Below are 15,660 nucleotides of genomic sequence, written 5' to 3'. Positions count from 1 at the left end.
GGACCCTGTCATGGACGTGTGGGATCTCACATTGTGTCAGGACTCTGTCATGGACGTGTGGGATCTCACAGTGTGTGGGGGTTGTCAGTGTGTCGGGACCCTGCAATCGTTGCGTGGCGTCTCCCTGTGCGTTAGCAAGCTGCCGTGGTGTGAGTGGTCTCACAGTGTATCAACACCCTGTCAGAGTGTGTGGGGTCTCACAGAGTGTCAGGATCCTGTCAGGGGTGTGTGGGGTCTCACAGAGTGTCAGGACCCTGTCAGGGGTGTGTGGGGTCTCACAGAGTGTCAGGACCCTTTCAGGGGTGTGTGGTTTCTCAACGTGTTTCAGGAGCCTCTCAGATTTTTGTGTGGTCTCACATTGTGTCAGGACACTGCCAGTGTTTTATGGTGTCTCACTGTTTGTCAGGACCCTGCCCGAGTTGTGTGGTGTCTCACAGTGCGACAGGATCCTGTCAGGGGTGTGTGGGGTCTCTATTCAATGTTTTCGGCTGTGATAGGGAGCTTAGGAAAACACTGATCCTGGACATATTTCCTTTAGAGAATGTGACAGTGGCAGAAATGATGTTCTTCAATAATCAGGGACTGTATCTGTTTCATATTCAGAAATGGGTGTGGGAATTTCCCTGTCATGTCGGTTCCCTCTGTAAACAGGATGAAGGACAATGATGAACAAGCTTGTAGCGATTCACTAAACCCGTGTTCAGGGACACTGAGGGGTTTCATTGAGCGGGTGTGGACTGGAGCAATATTTACAGAGGTCCCAGAAACGTGAGTAGTTTGTAAACTTCCAGATTCGTCTATCTCTGGCCCCATATTTAAATTATCATCTTTGGGATTTGTTCCTGTAAATGAGAGAGACTGAACCAGGGTTCTGGCTGAGAATCCTTGTATTTCTGGTGAGAGCTGCTCTGTGGTTGAACAGACCAGTTGGGATGTTACCTGCTTTTCTAATTAAAGTGATGCTATTATTACTATTCTGTGACTGGAACTTCAGTGGATGCCCAACTCTAAGAAAAGATAATCTGCGGGACCTGGGGAAGTTTAGAAAATGGTTAACGATCAGGCTGTTCAGGAGGGGGCAGTGTTTGGCAAGAGAAGGTTTTGACTATTTGCTGTTAAGAAATATAAGTTTTTTTTCCATTCTCCAGATTGCCGCCTTCTCCACTCAGATTCCGGTGGGGATCTGTAGTTGCAGGTCCCAGTACGGTGTGACCACTTTCCTCAAACTCGCCAGCTCTCTGCCTCTTTCCTCAAAATGTCCTGTGAAAATTCTCCCTCTAGCAAACATGTTTCCCTGTGTCTCACTGTGTTCTCTGTCACAGTGCCAGTATTTACCTGGTCAGATCCTCGTGTCTCAACAACTGAACCGCCCGACGCAAATTACAAACGTTGATGGAAACAGAGGTCAAGTTTCAACCTTTTGAACTCCGCTTCAGCCACATCTGGGCCATTGCGTACCGTTCCGATCGCCCCACTACCGAAGGGATGTTGAGGCTTTAGAGAGGGAGCAGAAGAGATTTACCAGGATGCTGCCTGGTTTAGAGGGTATGTGCTATCATGAGAGGCTGGATGAAATTAGATTGTTTGCTCTGGATCATCGGAGGCCGAGGGGAGCTCTGACACAGGATGACAAAATTACGAGAGGCATAGATAGAGTGGACAGAGATAATTGGTTTCCCGCGGTTGAAATGTCTATTACCGGAGGGAATATATTGAAGGTGAGAGGGTGTAGAATGAAGGGGGATGTGAAGGACAGCTTATTTTTTAAATCAGAGAGTCGTGGCTGCCTGGAACACACTGCCTGGTAAGGTGGTAGAGGCAAATTATTAGAAGCTTTTAAGGGACGTTTGGACAGGCACATGGATGTAAGGAAGAAGGAGGCATGTGGACATGGTGAATGAAGGAGAGATTAGACTTCAGGGTTGCTTGATTTATTTCTTAGCTGTTTCGGCACAATATTACTTGCCTAATGGCTTATTCCTGTGTTATACTCTGCAATGTTCAATGAATGTTCACTTACCTTTCAGCTCACTGAGAAGCTTTAGTAAAAGTTGAGCAGGAATTGGTCGATGGGAAGGATCACAACCTGTTTGAATTTAAACAAATTGAGGAAATCATTTTTGTAAAGTTTTAAAGTGTGCTGTATTCAATCCAAATTTGAATTAATCTCTGATATAATCTCACCATATATCTGTATTTCCTTCAGTATTTTGTCCAACGTTGGGACACCAATCCGCATTTTCACAAAGGTTTCCCACATCACCCTCCGGGCGCGGGAGTCTTTCTCCATCACCAGGCTCAGGAGGAGTTTAGAACTGTCCGCCCGCTCTCCCTTATCAGCGAGATCAGAGATTTTCTGTGAAGAGTAACGGTGAACATATTGGGGACTGACAGATTCACACAGAGAATGAGAAGTAAATGATGTGCTCTGTAACGGGATCACACTGAGCAGTCACCCGGACGGGTGCTGATCCTGTCTGGACATGGACTGTACATTCTGAGTGCAGAGCACACTGAGGGACATTCAGCGTGAACCTGGTCAGGAGGGTTTTTATAACAGAGTGTGCAGTCTCAGAGAAGTTGCAGAAAATATGATGTGATTCATCTCCTCAGTCCGCCAGTGTCCAACATGACAGCGGATTACCGGCTGACACCTGATGCCTTTCCTTTGCCTTTTCCAGTGGAGGTTTATTCAGTGATTACACATTACAACACGGCAGTATTCCCCGATCCACACTGTTTGCATTGAAAGATAGAAAACCGACAACACAATACAGGCCCTTCGGTCCACTAAGTTTTGCCGAACATGTCCCTACCTTAGAAATTACTAGGCTTACCTATAGCCCTCTAATTTTCTAAGTTCCATGTACCTATCCAAAAGTCTCTTAAAAGACCCAATCGTACCCGCCTCCACCTTCCTTGCCGGCAACACATTCACGCACTCGCCACTCTCTGAGTGAAAAACACTCCTGGCATATCCTCTGAACCTACCTTCCAGCACCTTAAACCTGTGTCCTCTTGTGGCAACGACTTCAGCCCTGCGAAAAAGCTCCTGACTATCCACACGATCAATGCCTCTCATCATCTTATACACCTCTATCAGGTCGCCTCTCATCCTCCGTTGCTCCAAGCAGAAAAGGCCGAGTTCACTCAAACTATTCTCATAAGGCATGCTCCCCAATTCAGGCAACATCCTTGTAAATCTCCTCTGCACCCTTTCTATGGCTTCCACATCCTTCCTGTAGTGAGACGACCAGAAATGAGAACAGTACTCCAAGTACGCTCTGACCAGGGTCCTATAAAACTGCAACATTACCTCTCGGCTCCTAAATTCAATTCTTCGATTGATGAAGGCCAAAACACCGTACGCCTTGTTAACTACAGAGTCAACCCACGCAGCTGCTTTGAGTGTCCTCTGGTCTCGGTCCCCAAGATCCCTCTGATCCTCCACACTGCCAAGAGTCTTATCATTAATACTATATTCTGCCATCATATTTGACCTCCCAAAATGCACCACTTCACAGTTATCTGGGTTGAACTCCTTCTGCCAGTTTTCTGCATTCTATCAATGTCCCGCTGTAACCTCTGACAGCGGTCCACATTATCCATAACACCTCCAACCTTTGTGTCATCCACAAACTTACTAACCCATCCTTCCACTTCCTCATCCAGGTCATTATAAAAATCACGAAGAGAACGGTCCCAGAGGAGATCTCTGAGGCACTCCACTGGTCACCGGCCTCCATGCAGAATATGACCCGTCTACAACCACTCTTTGCCTTCGGTAGGCAAGCCAGTTCTGGATCCACAAAGCAATGTCCCCTTGGATCCCATGCCTCCTTACTTTCTGAATAAGCCTTGCAATTACAGATTGTAACACAATTATCTTCACCCAGAACAGAACACACTAAACCTCCTGTGGCATCCATTGATAATGCCCCAGTTCTCACTGTCATCCTGCTGTCACACTGTACAGCATTACCGAAATAGAGTCCTGCTGTATTTAAACCCGTTTATTGCAACATCATAGAACTGTTGCCTACTCGCCTCCCTCTGAAAATTGAGCCGCCAGCATGAGTATTTAGAACTCTTTCATCATTGGTTGAGATTCACATATTTAAGAATTATATATACTTTATGGTGATTTGTTTTTATGCTTTGATATCCTGATGAATTAGAGTTACAACACCCATCAGTCCTGTGATGTGTGAAAATTCAAACCCATTCTCCCTCCCACTCACCCGATGTTCCTCTCCGCTGAACTGATTCTCGGCCGTTAACGCCAGGCTCACTCCGTGCACCCCTCCTTCCATCGCCTGCTCCAGCCTGTTCCGGTAGAAGTCCGTCAACTGCAGCAGCTGGAAATCGTCACAGATTGCCAGGAGCTCGGTGATCACTCTCAGTTCTGTGAAGAAAAATGGGGAAAATTAAAGACATTATCGAACACGTATTGGACAGCAAACTGGAGACTAAAGACGGGGTTTCTGTCAGGGGTGTGTGGGGTCTCACAGTGTGTCGGGATCCTGTCAGGGGTGTGTGGGTTCTCACAGTGTGTCAGGATCCTATCAGGGGTGTGTGGGGTCTCACAGTGTGTCAGGACCGTGTCATGGGTGTGTGGGGTCTCACAGTGTGTCAGGACCCTGTCAGGGGTGTGTGGTGTCTCACAGTGTGTCAGGACCCTGCCAGGGGTGTGTGGGGTCTCACAGTGTGTCAGGACCCTGTCAGTGGTGTGTGGGGTCTCACAGTGTGTCAGGCCCCTGTCAGGGGTGTGTGGAGTCTCACAGTGTGTCAGGACCCTGTCAGGGGTGTGTGGGGTCTCACAGTGTGTCAGGACCCTGTCAGTGGTGTGTGAGGTCTCACAGTGTGTCAGGACCCTGCCAGGAGAATGTGGGGTCTCACAGTGTGTCAGGACCCTGTCAGGGGTGTGTGGTGTCTCACAGTGTGCCAGGAACCTGTCAGGAGAATGTGGGGTCTCACAGTGTGTCAGGACCCTGTCATGGGTGTGTGGGGTCTCACAGTGAGTCAAGACCCTGCTTGGGTTGTTTGGGCTCTCATTGTATGTCAGGACCCTGCCAAAGCTGTGTTGGGTCTAACAGTGTGTTAGGACTCTGTCACGGGTTTGTGGGGTCTCACGTTGTGTCAGGACCCTGTCAAGAATGTGTGGGGTCCCGTAGTGTGTCAGGCACCTGTTTCGGAGTGTGAGGGGTCTCAGCGTGTATCAGTATCCGGTAAAGGAGTGTGGGGTCTCACATCCTGTCAGGACCGTGCCAGGTGTGTGTGGGGTCTCAGTGTTTCAGGAGTCTGTCAGGTGTGTGTGTTGTCTCACAGTTTGTCAGGATCCTGCCAGGAGTGTCCGGTGTCTCACAGTGTGTCAGGACCCTGTCAGGGGTGTGTGGGGAGTCACAGTGTGTCAGGACCCTGTCAGGGGTGTCTGGGGTCTCACAGTGTGTCAGGACGCTGTCAGGAGTGTGTGGGGTCTCACAGTGTGTCAGGACCCTGTCATGGGTGTGTGGTGTCTCACAGTGTGTCAGGACCCTGCCAGGAGTGTCCGGTGTCTCACAGTGTGTCAGGACCCTGTCAGGGGTGTGTGGGGAGTCACAGAGTGTCATGACCCTGTCAGGTGTGTGTGGGTCCACAGTGTGTCGCGATCCTGTCAGGGGTGTGTGGGGTCTCACAGTGTGTCAGGACCCTGTCAGGGGTGTGTGGGATCTCACAGTGTGTCAGGACCCTGTCAGGAATGTGTGGGATCTCACAGTGTGTCAGGACCCTGTCAGGAGTGTGTGGGGTCTCTCAGTGTGTCAGGACCCTGTCAGGAGTGTGTGGGGTCTCACAGTGTGTCAGGACCCTGTCAGGTGTGTGTGGGGTCTCTCGGTGTGTCAGGACCCTGTCAGGAGTGTGTGGGGTCTCACAGTGTGTCAGGACCCTGTCAGGGGTGTGTGGGGTCTCACAGTGTGTCAGGACCCTGTCAGGGGTGTGTGGGGTCTCACAGTGTGTCAGGACCCTTTCAGGTGTGTCTGGGGTCTCCATTCAATGTGTTTGGCTGTGATAGGGAGTGTAGGAAAATAGTGATTGTGGACATATTCACTTTAGAGAATGTGACAGTGGCAGAAATAATGTTCTTCAATAATCAGCGAGTGTATCCGTTTCATATTCAGAAATGCTTGTGGGAATTTCACTGTTGTGTCTGTTCCCTCGGCAAACAACATGAGGAATAGTGACGAACAAGCTTGCAGCGATTTACCAAACCCATGGTGGAGGGAAACCGAGGGGTTTCATTGACCGGATGTGGACTGGATCAGCATTAACAGAAGTGACAGAGACGTGAGTAGTTTGTAAACTTCCTGATTGGTCTATCTCTGGCACCAAATTTAAATTATCATCTTTGGGATTTGTTCCTGTAAGTGAGAGAGACTGAACGAGGGTTCTGGCCGAGATTCCCTATATTTATTTTAAGAGCTTTGAATAATCAGATAAAACATGGTTTGATGCAATATTAATAAGTTTTGTGATATTTGTCTTTCCTTCGCTCCCTCCTCTGTTAAATGTGTAATTGAGTGATCCAACTCAGTCTGCGATGTTGAAGCCTTACAATCTTTCAGCCCATGCACCGCCCTGGGCTCCATTTTCACAGACATGATGGGCTTATGGATGTAGTGAGCTTCCCATCCAGATGGTCACAGTTTAACTAATTGCAATATTATTTATAGATATTTTCAGACCTTTCCACCTTCCTTGCCGCGATCCCACAACCCTCAGTTTCCCTGTCCTAATTCCCATCTCACCCTTCCACAGTGGCTATCACACAACACCGGCAGACAGGAATTTCAGCTTCTGTGGACTGAGCTGAGGAATATATCCCCCAGTCTCACCCTCTCTAACACTGTAGCAGTGTTTGCACTAGGGAGTGCAGATATGAACACAGCGGGGTTCATTTGTTGCTCTGTGGTTGAACAGACCAGTTGGGATGTTACCTGCTTTTCTAACTAAAGTGATGTTATTATTAGTATTCTGTGACTGGAACTTCAGTGGATGCCCAACTCTAAGAAAAGATAATCTGCAGGAATTGGGGGAGTTTAGAAAATAGTTAAGGATGAGGCTGTTCAGGAGGGGGCAGTGGCTGACAAGGGAAGGTTTTGACTTTTTTGGTGTGAAGAAATATAAATTTTTATTTCCATTCTCCAGATCGCCCCCTCCTCCACTCAGACTCCGGTGGGGATCTGCAGTTGAAGGCCCCAGAGCGGTGTGACCACTTTCCCCAAACTCGCCAGCTCTTTGCCTCTTTCCTCAAAAAGTCCTTTGAAAGCTGTCCCACTAGCAAAGATGTTTCCCTGTGCCTCACTGTGTTCTCTGTCACAGTGCCAGTATTTACCTGGTCAGATGCTCGTGGCTCAACAACTTCACCGCCCAACACAAATTACAACCGTTGATGGAAACAGAGATCATGTTTCAACCTTATGAACTCTGCTTTGGCCACATCTGTTTTGAAAGGACTCTGCTAATTCCTGAGAATATAGTAACCCATCAGCATCACTCCCCTGGTACTGCCCATCACCACCACATTGCTCTGGGTTACTGTCTGCCTGCCTGGTCAACCCCTTCCTCAGCAAATCTCAGGGATTTCTCACAAAATGCTGGAGGTACTCAGCATGTCAGGCAGTATCCATGAAGGAGAATAAACAATCAATGTTTCGAGCCAAGGCCCTTCATCGGACTGGTGATGACGGGACAGAAATTCTAGATATTGCTGCATTACTTTCTATTCCTTGTGGTCCCGATCTGAAACGTTAACTGTTTATTCCTCTCCATGGATGATTGCCTGACCTGCTGAGTACTGCCAATATTTTGTGTGTCTTTGTTTCACCCAAAACTTTCAGCATCTGCAGAATGTCTTGTCTTCTGGAGTAACTCGCTATTTTAATGTGCATCACAATCTGTCAGAGGAGCAGGAGCAGACGGTAACTGTACTCCTTCCACGTGTGTCTGTGTTTCCCCCTGAAATGTTAACTCTCTCTCTCATCTCTCTGCTCAGTTTTCACATTTTGTGAATTGCCATTATTGAATTAAACCCAGACGGAGAATCAGCAGAGTATTTATAAATTAAATTACTTCGCCAACATACCTGTGTCCTTACTCGATGTTGACGTCACTGGAGCTCCTCCACTGCTCGAACCTTGACCCATTTTGTGGACAGGAGTTTTCAGTTTTTTCTGCTCTGTAACAAAAAAAAAATAACAGGAGGGTCAAACATTAATTGGGGTTTAAAGCAGAACACTGTTTTGTTTTTCAACTGAGGTGAACACTTCCAAACATCTTGGGCCTATCCACTGAACACGTGACATGGCCGGATCCACCTGCACCCATCCACCCACAGTCACACAATGTCCATTTCCGCTCTCCATGGATTGTGCACTGGACCAGGATTCTCCAGTGTATCTACTCTCTGTATTGCAGGCAATTCCCTTTTAGGAACCAATTTTGTGTCCTGGACCGGGAGTGATGAGTCTACGGAATGCAAGCCAGGTTGAGCAGACAGCGCCCACTGCTTTGGTCCTCCTACCACTGGTGGCGCTGTGGTGAGTAATGGACAAGTGTTACAGCGGTGTGGGCTGAATCATTTCTCCTGACGATGAGACTTCTATTCCTCTGGTCACTGGATAATACCGATTTCTCAGTCAGACCCGATTCTCACCATCTCCTTTCAGGTTAACATCGCCTGGCATTGACACCAATGGCAATATTTGATTTGTGTCTATACAGAAACACTCTGACAACCTGAACAATGCAATCTCACACAAAGCATCGTGACATCTTGTCCTGAACCACTATAGTTTTTCGGGCAGGACTTTAAAACTATTATTAGCACCAAAACTTGGTTAAGATTTATTTGAGCACATCACCTGGCTATTATCAGATAGTTAGTTATATGACACCTTGTTAAACACAATATCGACATGCCATACATCCAAAACAGTCAGTTCGGAAAAAATGTCAATATAATTAAAACAGAATGATGTAATTATTCAACAAAACAGAGAGTATGTTAATATTTCAGGTGGAGGACTCTGTATCAGAGCTGAGCCTGTGTGCAGGAGCCATGTATCTGTTTTCTATCAGCATTGTATTCTGCGTTGTGTATTTATGATGCTTTTTTGTGGTAATAAGTCGCATCAGTGGGGTTGTGGTAAATGCAAAGGGGATCAGTTACATAGTTTGCTTTGTTCCATGCAGTACACAGCTGGGGACTGACCGATGTCATATATTTTGTTATTATTAACTCAAATACGATGAATTTATGTTTGGGCACAGATCAGTTTTATCACTTCAAGATTGTATGTTTACTGATTGCTAATAAAGGATGGAATACATATCACCGAGTTTTGTAACAGTCATTATTGGAGTTGAGAGTGCATCATGCAAGTACAGCAAATCCACGGGGGTTCGCCAGCAATGGCAAATTAGCTTGGTTAAATCTGACTGCTAGATTCTCAACAATTGTTCCTCAACCTGCCGATCATTGAAATATTCTGAGATGCTGAGTATTTTGTTTCAGCATTCACCAGTGAAAAGGATCTTGGCAATTGGTGGGATGACTTACAGCAGACTGAAACACATGAGTGTATGAACTATAAGAAAGAGCATGTGCTGGATCTTTTGATAGGGATTCAGTTAGATAAGTCACTGGGACGGAACGAGATATACCCCATGCTACTGTAGGAATCGAGGGAGGAGATTGCTAAGCCTCTGGCGATGATCGTTGCATCATCAATTAGGTGTGGAGAAGTACCAGAGGATTGGAAGGTTGCAAATGTTGCTCTCTTGTTCAAGAAATGGAGTAGAGATAACTCAGGAAATTACAGACCAGTGAGTCTTACTTCAGTTGTGGGCAACTTTTGGAGAAGATCCTGAGAGGCAGGGTTTATGAGCATTTGGAGAGACATGGTCTGATTAGGGATAGTCAGCATGGCTTTGCCGAGGGCAGGTCATGCCTTATGAACCTGATTGAATTCTTTGAGGATGTAACAAAACACATTGATGAGGGTAGAGCAGTGGAAGTACTGTATATGGATTTCAGTAAGAGGTTTGCTAAGGTTCTCCATGGAAAGCTCATTCAAAAAATAATGAGGTATGGGATCCAAGGAGACATTTCTTTGTGAATCCAGAACTGGCATGCCCACAGAAAGCAAAGGTCGATTGTAGATGGTTAGTATTCGGCATGGATGACTGTGACTAATATTGTTCCGTTGGGATCTGTTCTAAGACCTTGATCAGACTCTGCTTGGGAGTACTGTGTTCAGTTCTGGTCACCTCACTACAGGAATCGATATGGATGCTATAGAGAGAGGGTGCACAGGAGATTTACAAGGATGTTGGCTGGATTGGGGAGCATGCCTGATGAGAATAAGTTGAGTAAACTTGGCCTTTTCTCCTTGATGCAATGGAGGATGAGATGTGACCTGACAGAGGTGTATAAGATGAGAGGCTTTGCTTGTGTCGATAGCCAGAGGCTTTTTCTCAGGATTGAACTGACTAAGAAGAGGGAGCATAGTATTCAGGTGCTTGGAACTAGGTACAAGGGGGATGACAGGGTTACATTTTTCTCACAGAGAGGTGTGTGGAATGCACTGGCAGCAATGGTGGTAGAGGTGGATCCATTGCGGTCTTTTAAGAGACTCTTAGATTGGTACATAGAGCTTATAAAAATAAAGGTCTATGCTGCAAGGAAATTGTAGTCAATCTCTAGAGTAGGTTACTCGATTGACACAGTATTGTGAGATGAATGGCCTGTAATGTGATTTAGATTTCTATGTTCTAGCTTCTTTACATTTTACCTACCGAGGTGCCAAACTGATCATCACTAATCAAATCTCACTGAAATTTCTCAGGTCCCGTTGAATTTATTGCCAAGTTCACAAGTACGGGAAGGTACAGGGACAGAGAAACACTGACTTGTGGCAGCATCACAGGCAAGTACATTCAGTTAACACACGGAACACAAATTATACGATTCTATGTCACTAACAATATGAGCATACAGTCTCCCACTGTTTGCCCACCGAAGAGGTGAATATCTCTGCTCACCACCACTGTGGGCTCAAATGTTTCCATAGACGAGCCCCTCATTTCTTTTTCCCGCTGTCAATGGGCTCCTTCCCCAATCCTGCTCCTGGATCCCCCACCGGGGCAAACAACTTCGCAGACCCTATCCTATTCAACCCCTCACACCATATTTATCCTCTCAATTAATTCACCCTCCCTCCTCCTCCTGCTGGGTTCCCTCCCTCCCCAGGGAGATGGCATCAACCCAGTGGGCCGAGTGGTCTCCTCCTGCCTCTCAGCGATACATCAGACACCGACCGCAGGAGAAGCTTCGTAAACACCCCCAGCTTCCCTCGGAGGGATATTGAAATAGTTCAAAAAGTGGGGCATTTACTTTGGGATTTGTTCCGCTTTGACGTGGCGGGAGTGTGAGATGTCCTCAGCGGGGGTAATGCCCTCTCAGCTGGCCCATCTCTGCTATTGGGTGTAACCAGTGACTGACATCGCTTTTCACCAATGGGAAGAGTGTAACTCCTCTGTAGACTGTGGGGTGGGGTGGGTGATTCAGGGAATTGTTACCTTAGCCGGTAAAGCTCAACTGTCTGTTGAAGGCTGCTCTTTCTTGTCCCAATGGATATACCTCTCTGTTTGCAAAAGACTTTGCTAATTCCTGGGAATATAGTAACCCATCACCATCACTCTCCTGGTACTGCCCATCACCACCGCTTTGCTCTGGGTTACTGTCTGCCTGCCTGGTCAACCCCTTCCTCAGCAAATCTCTGGGATTTCTCACAAAATGCTGGAGGTACTCAGCATGTCAGGCAGCGTCTATGGAGGAGAATAAACAATCAGTGTTTCAGGCCAAGGCCCTTCATCGTACTGGAAATGAGGGGACAGAAATTCTAGATATTCTTACATTACTTTCTGTTCCCCGTGGTCCTGATCCAAAACATCATATGTTTATTCTTCTCCATGGATGCTGCCTGACCTGCTGAGTTCAGCCAATATTTTGTGTGTCTTTGTGTTGCTTAAAAACTTTCAGCATCTGCAGAATGTCTTGTCTTCTGGAGTAACTCGCTATTTTAATGTGCATCACAATCTGTTAAAGGAGCAGGAGCAGACGGTAACTGTACTCCTTCCACGTGTGACAGTGTTGCCCCAGAGATGTTAACTCTCTCTCATCTCTCTGGTCAGTTTTCACAATCATGTTGTGAATTGCCGATGTTAAATTAAACCCAGACATAGAATCAGCAGAGGTAAAAAAAAAATAACCGGAGGGTCAAACATTAATTGAAAAACTCGGTTTTGTTTGTTAACGGAGACAAACACGTCCAAACATCTTGGGCCTAGCCACTGAACACGTGACATGGCCGGATCCACCTGCACCCATCCACCCACAGTCACACAATGCCCATTTCTGCTCTCCATGGATTGTGCACTGGGCCAGGATTCTCTAGGGTATCTACTTCCTATAACGCAGGCAATTCCCTTTTAGGAACCAATCTTGTACCCTGGACCGGGAGTGATGTGTCAACGTAAAGACAAAGCAGGCTGAGCAGACAGCTCCCACTGCTTTGGTCCTCCTACCACTAGTGGCGCTCTGGTGAATAATGGATAACAGTTATAGCAGTGTGGGTTGAAATATTGCTGCTGACGATGAGACTTCTGTTCCTCTCTTCACAGGATTATACAGATTTCTCAGTCAGACCTGATTCTCACCGTCTCCTTTCATTTTGACATCCCCTGGCATTGACACCTATGGCAATATATGAATTGAGTCTATGTAGAATCACTCTGACATCCTGAACAATGCAATCTCACCCATCACATTGTGACATCTTGTCCAGAACCACTACATTTTCTCCGGAAGGATTGTAAGATCATTATTATCTCCTAAACTCCGGTCAACATGTTATTAAGTATTTAAAGACAAATACACTGCAGATGCTGTGGTCAAATCAACACGTACAAACAGGCTGGATGAACTCAGCAGGTCGGGAAGCATCCGTTGAAATGAGCAGTCAACGTTTCGGGCCGAGAGCCTTCGTCAGGACTGAGGAAGGAGGAGGCAGGGGTCCTATAAAGAAGGTGGGGGGAGGGGGAAGGTGCAGGTGAAAAGCCAATTAGAGGAAAGATCAAGAGGGTGGGGGAGGGGAAGCAGGGAGGGGATAGGCAGGACAGGTGAAGAAGGAATGTAAAGGGAAAGCACTATGGGTAGTAGAAGAAGGCAGAATCATGAGAGAGGTGAATCCGATGTTCATACCAAGGGGCTGGAGAATACCCAGACGGTAGATGAGGTGTTGCGCCTCCAACCTGAGTTTGGCTTCATCATGGCAGTAGAGGAGGCCATATATGGACATATCCAAATGTGAGTGTGAAGGAGAGTTGAAGTGGGTGGCAACCGGGAGATCCTGTCTGTTGTGGAGGACGGAGCGGTGGTGCTCGATGAAGCGGTCCCCCAATCTGTGTCAAGCCTCGCCGATGTAGAGGAGGCCACACTGGGAGCACCGGATGCAATAGATGACCCCAACAGACTCACATGTGAAGTGTTGCCTCACCTGGAAGGACTGTTTGGGGCCCTGAATGGTGGTAAGAGAGAAAGTGTAGGGACAGGTGTAGCACTTACGCTTGCAGGGATAAGTACCCGGTGGGAGATCTGTGGGGAGGGACGTGTGGACCAGGCAGTTATGGAGGGAATGATCCCTGCGAAAAGCAAAGATTTTCGTAGAGAGGGGAAAATGTCCTTAGTGGTGGGGTGATGCCCTCACCCGCATCTCCTCCATTTCCCGCACTTCGGTCCTCACCCCATCCTCCCATCACCACAACAGGGACCGTGTTCCCCTTGTCCTCACCTACTACCCCGTCAGCCTCCGGATCCAGTATATTACCCTCCGCAACTTCCGCCACCTTCAACAGGATCCCATACACCTCATATACCTCTCTCATGATTCTGCCTTCTTCTGCTACCCATAGTGCTTTCCCCTTACATTCCTTCTTCACCTTTCCTGCCTATCCCCTCCCTGCTTCCCCTCCCCCACCCTTGATCTTTCCCACGATTGGTTTTTCACCTGGCACCTATCAGCCTCCTCCTTCCCACCCTCCCCCCCACCTTCTTTATGGGGCCCCTGCCTCCTCCCTCTTCAGTCCTGACGAAGGGTCTCGGCCCGAAACGTTGACTGTTCCTTTCACCGGACGCTAACCGAGCCGCTGAGTTCATCCGGCCTGTTTGTACCTGTTCCTGTGTGTTTACCTGGCTATTAGCAGCTTATAACATCGCACCTTTGTTAAACACAATGTAGACACGCCATACATACAAAGCAGCAAGTTGGCACACATCTTTAACATAATAAAAAAAATGCTGGAGTTATTCAACAAGACAGAGAGTATGTTACTATTTAAAGTGGAAGACCCGGTATCAGAGCTGAGTTCTGTGTGGGAGTCAGGTATCTGTTCACTATCTGCATTGTAGTCTGTGTTGCATACTAATGATTTTTTTTGTTGCTCAATCTGTTCCACAACTCTCCGTGCCCTCCCATTCACTATACTAGTCCTGGTGACTGTCCAAATGCTTCAACCCTCACTTGTTCGAGTTGAAAACCATTCGCCATTTCTCAGACCATTTCCATAACTAACCAAGATGTCTTTGAAATTTATTGTAACCTGTTGCAATATCAACCAGACTCCAGAACTTTGTATCAAATTTGATAGCGTGCCATTCATATACAAATCAATGGCACGAATAACAAATTAACGAGTTCTCGACACGGACACGCACGTCCCACGTGTCACAGGCCTCCATTCGCTAAATTCATCTTCAGTCATCACCCTCTGCTTCTTGTTCTCGAACCCGGTGTGAATCCCATCGCCAGCTCCCTGTGAATCCCACGTGACCGAACCTTCCCGATCAGCTGCCATGCGGGATCTTGTTACAGACTTTACCAAAGTTCAGATGAACAGCATCACTTCCCAACTTTCACCCAACTCTCTAGTTAACTCTTAAATAATCTCCAAAATACTTGACAGATATGATATCCTATTGGACAGAGTTGACGGTGATTTCCCCATAACCAACGCCCAACCGCCCGGGATTTCAGCTTCACTGCAGACTGAGAAAATTCCGATCCCAACTGTCGAATTACCAACCTGGACTGAAGCCCGTATACTGGCAGTTCCATATCCTCAGAGTCACCAGCCCAATATCATCACCCATACAAAGACGATTTGGTGCCTGCGATTTGTCATGGTATTCCTGCCATTTCCGCTTCGCAGACTAAGGTGGAATTGGAACCTAATGACCCTCTGCCGGGGCCGGCGCTCAGGCTGGTTCCCCGGTCTGTATAGAGGTTGCGGATGCACTTCAGCCTGTCCCCAGCAGCTAAACCGAGCGCATTTGATCACAATCTTCCTGCTGTGTGGGATTTTGCCCGGCACAGCTGGCTGCCATGTTTCCTGCAGTGTAGCAGGAACGAAATGTAAAATTATAAAGTAGAAAATGCTGGGAGCTCAGTACATCAGACTACATCTCTGAAAGGGGAAATGGTGGAAGACCCAGTTCCAGAGCTGAGACTGTCCGAGATGCTGCCGATCTGCTGAGCGTCTCCAGTATTTTCTGCTCTTCACTTT

At 47.3% G+C, this 15,660-nt stretch overlaps 1 protein-coding gene and 1 long non-coding RNA gene across 3 annotated transcripts in view; one reads left to right on the top strand and one right to left on the bottom strand.

The window, feature by feature from the left end:
• The window catches only part of LOC140722110 (NACHT, LRR and PYD domains-containing protein 3-like), a 61,469-nt gene that overhangs the window by 24,811 nt on the left and 20,998 nt on the right, over positions 1-15,660 (bottom strand). Inside the window, exons 2-5 of one of the 2 annotated variants that reach the window (XM_073036906.1) lie at positions 8,120-8,212; positions 4,242-4,405; positions 2,185-2,356; positions 2,021-2,086 (exon numbers count right to left, since the gene is read on the bottom strand). In XM_073036906.1, coding sequence (XP_072893007.1) covers positions 2,021-2,086; positions 2,185-2,356; positions 4,242-4,405; positions 8,120-8,180 — 463 coding nt within the window. In that variant the 5' untranslated portion in view covers positions 8,181-8,212. Of the gene's footprint in view, positions 1-1,335; positions 1,381-2,020; positions 2,087-2,184; positions 2,357-4,241; positions 4,406-8,119; positions 8,213-15,660 lie in introns of those variants that run through there. The other variant, XM_073036907.1, reaches the window with a different exon arrangement.
• Positions 657-9,277, top strand: LOC140722111 (uncharacterized). Its single transcript, XR_012097533.1, has 3 exons — positions 657-768; positions 6,156-6,321; positions 7,183-9,277. It is a non-coding gene; the product is annotated as an uncharacterized lncRNA (long non-coding RNA).

The sequence above is a fragment of the Hemitrygon akajei genome, unplaced genomic scaffold (genome assembly GCF_048418815.1).
Source record: "Hemitrygon akajei unplaced genomic scaffold, sHemAka1.3 Scf000069, whole genome shotgun sequence".
NCBI lineage: Eukaryota > Metazoa > Chordata > Chondrichthyes > Myliobatiformes > Dasyatidae > Hemitrygon > Hemitrygon akajei.
This window is presented reverse-complemented; position numbering and strand designations above follow the sequence as displayed.